Here is a 2,747-nt window from a genome sequence, read left to right as displayed (position 1 = left end):
AGACAGAGGGCGTCAAAGCTTCTGACGCCAGCCGTTTGACGCCTGTCACATTTAGTGCAAAAGCGTTACTTCTGCCTGTCTGTCACCCAGATTCAGCATGAACTCAAGAGGAGATGAATAAAAATAAAAATTGGGGGATTTTTTTATTATTGTGTTCATGAAAAAAACAAAATCGGAAGCACATAAAGCTAGTGTGTACGCACCATGCATGCACCCCTCAGCGGATGAGCACGGCAGCAGCGGCGGATCAGATGGCCAGCACCCAGCGGACAAGCATCGCGGGTCCGCTGCTCAGCGACCGGTTGCCTGTGCCACTGCTGTCGGGATTCATTGCGGTTGCGATTGGGCCAGGAACGAACTCCGCTGTCAGGAACCGACAGCTAGAGCAGTCTAGCTCTCCCAGACACGAAGTTTCACAGCTGGTTAGCTTGTCAGCCAGACTGCTAGCTAACCCCGCGAGGGCGATCGCTTCAGCTCAAGCAGCATTGTGACGGCTGGCGACCTGTCCAGATAGTAATCATGAAGGATTCCAGCAAAATTGCGGTCCCAGCTGGTTAAAAAAAGTACCGGTAATCGAAATCAAAGCCAAAATCCTTGCATCGCGCCGCCTTATTGAATTTCGGTTTCATTCCTTTGATCTGCTGGCTCAAAACGTCAATTACATAAAGCAGAGGTCCTGATTGGTTGACACGCTCACCGCGCCTTGAAGTGCCTGACACCCCTGAAGCGCCGCGCGTCAACGCACCTTTACATTGACTTAACATTAAAACTTGACCCCCCTGAAGCTCCTGATGCCCTCTGTCTGAATGCACATTTACTTTCATAGCCTTGGAAGTTGAAGTTCTAAATCTTTTTGGTGTTCTGTCTCACAGGGAGTTGCAGAAACTGACGTCCACAAGACATTGGAGGCGGCATCAATGATGATCTACCAATGCCAGGAACCAGATGCTGTCGGAATTGTGATAGACGGAACTCCTGTTCTCACAGGGATTGCAAGTATTTCTAGAGCCTGCTGCTTGCTGATTGGCACAATTTATGCCCTGAACCTGAAATACCCAGCAAAACTCCCCAAAACCTTTGAGGTTTTCCAGAGACTCTTCCTTGGACTTGACACACTTCGACCAAAACCAAGCTCAAAGTTCATCACTTTGAGGAACAAATTATTTTCCTAAGTTTGTTTTTCCAAACAGCTACAGAATGTTCTGCATTGTTGGGTAGTTTGAATACAAAAACCTGTTCAAGGTGTTCAACACGATTTTATTGATCTTTTTCGGGCAAGTTTTAAAATGCCATTATCGAAGTAACCTGTTAATTGCTGTTTGTAAAAAATGACCACTGATTACACTTTTATTTGCTCTGTAACATGTTTTTGATCAGAAAAAAGGCTACCACTGTCAAGATTTTGATGGTCTTGTATTTTATGTTAAAATTTTGATAATTTTGCTATAAGACCATAAGTTTATTTTTGATTTAACTTTGATTTATATATTGGTTTTTCTATTTTTATAAACTTGCTGTTACAGTTATAAGTTGTTTATTTTAAATGGTCAATTTGGAATTACAGTAAAAAATTGTCAATTTGGTGTTTGAATAAATATTTTCAAAATGAAGAACGGTAAAGTCTTTTTTTCTTGTTAGCCCTAATTAAAAATATTACTTAATCATAACTTAATTTTTCTGGCTAAGCTCAAATAAATGCATTTGAGTATATAAAAGTATTTTAATGAGCTGCAAAAAACTATTATTTTTAAATCCTAACTACTGACATTTAATACTTTTTAAAAAGTTGATTTGACTCAATTTATTCACGTTAAATCAACTTCAAATTTTTAAGTAGAAAAAAAGTTCTATTATTAAGTTATACCAACTCAAAATACTACTTAGTTCACTAAACTACAAAAAATTGCTTGGAAAATGTTGCCTTATTTTTTTTAAGTAATACCAAAGAAATACTTTTTACAGTGTAACAGGTGCAAATTCTCTCCTTGATTTGTTGTTCGTTTCCTTGAACGAACTATCCTGTGATTCACTATTTTTTACTATTGTAGAAGTACCAATAAGGGTTGCTAGCAACACATAAAGATTATGATCAAATATGAATATGCTAATTCAGAGTTGTGACAATGTTTTTACATGATTGTAACGCTCTGTTACATTTGCCCCTGATGAGGATGGCCATGTTTTCAGGATTTTCTTTTCTTTGTTAGCTTCAGTATTTGTTGTTTTGAAATTCATCAAACAAAGGCCCACAAGTATATTTTTAAACGTAAAAAATGATAGTCATTCCTCCATCACATTTTTGACCAGAAAGAAATAATTAGGCAATCAAAAATTTTACTGACCTGCCCAAAAAAACTATTTTTTGACTGTAGAAAGAACATGAAGTGCTAAATCTGCTTTCACTCTAATAGCATGCGGAGGAATGAAATGAGCAAGCTCTGGGCGGAGCTTAAGCCTGTGGCCTGTTTCTGTTAGAGATGAGAGCCTTTGTTACATTTGGGCTCGGTCTGCCCCTATCAGGACTTACAAAAACTGTCTGCAACTGTGAACCCACTACAAAATGATGAAAACAAAGGAAAACACTATCAAAAGTTCAAGAATTTATATACAATAAACTTGCTACTGGTAGCACTGTTGCATATGTTATTAAATAGATTTGTGTAGTTACACTGAAATTGCGGTCGTCGCAAAGCCTCAATCACACACACATCCACTCACACATTCACACCTAGGGGCAATTTAGAGTC

General features: G+C 38.6%; 1 protein-coding gene across 1 annotated transcript in view; it reads left to right on the top strand.

Moving 5' to 3' along the window:
• Window positions 1–1,506, top strand: part of LOC112138529 — a gene marked incomplete at its 5' end in the record, with an annotated part of 5,221 nt that extends 3,715 nt beyond the window's left edge. The window contains 1 exon segment of the mRNA XM_024261082.1: window positions 873–1,506. Coding sequence (XP_024116850.1) covers window positions 873–1,172 — 300 coding nt within the window.
• Window positions 1,507–2,747: the final 1,241 nt, after the last annotated feature.

This window comes from Oryzias melastigma, linkage group LG10, assembly GCF_002922805.2.
Source record: "Oryzias melastigma strain HK-1 linkage group LG10, ASM292280v2, whole genome shotgun sequence".
NCBI classification, from domain to species: Eukaryota; Metazoa; Chordata; class Actinopteri; order Beloniformes; family Adrianichthyidae; genus Oryzias; species Oryzias melastigma.
The sequence above is the reverse complement of the archived record's forward strand: the minus strand, read 5'-3'. Positions and strand labels throughout refer to the sequence as shown.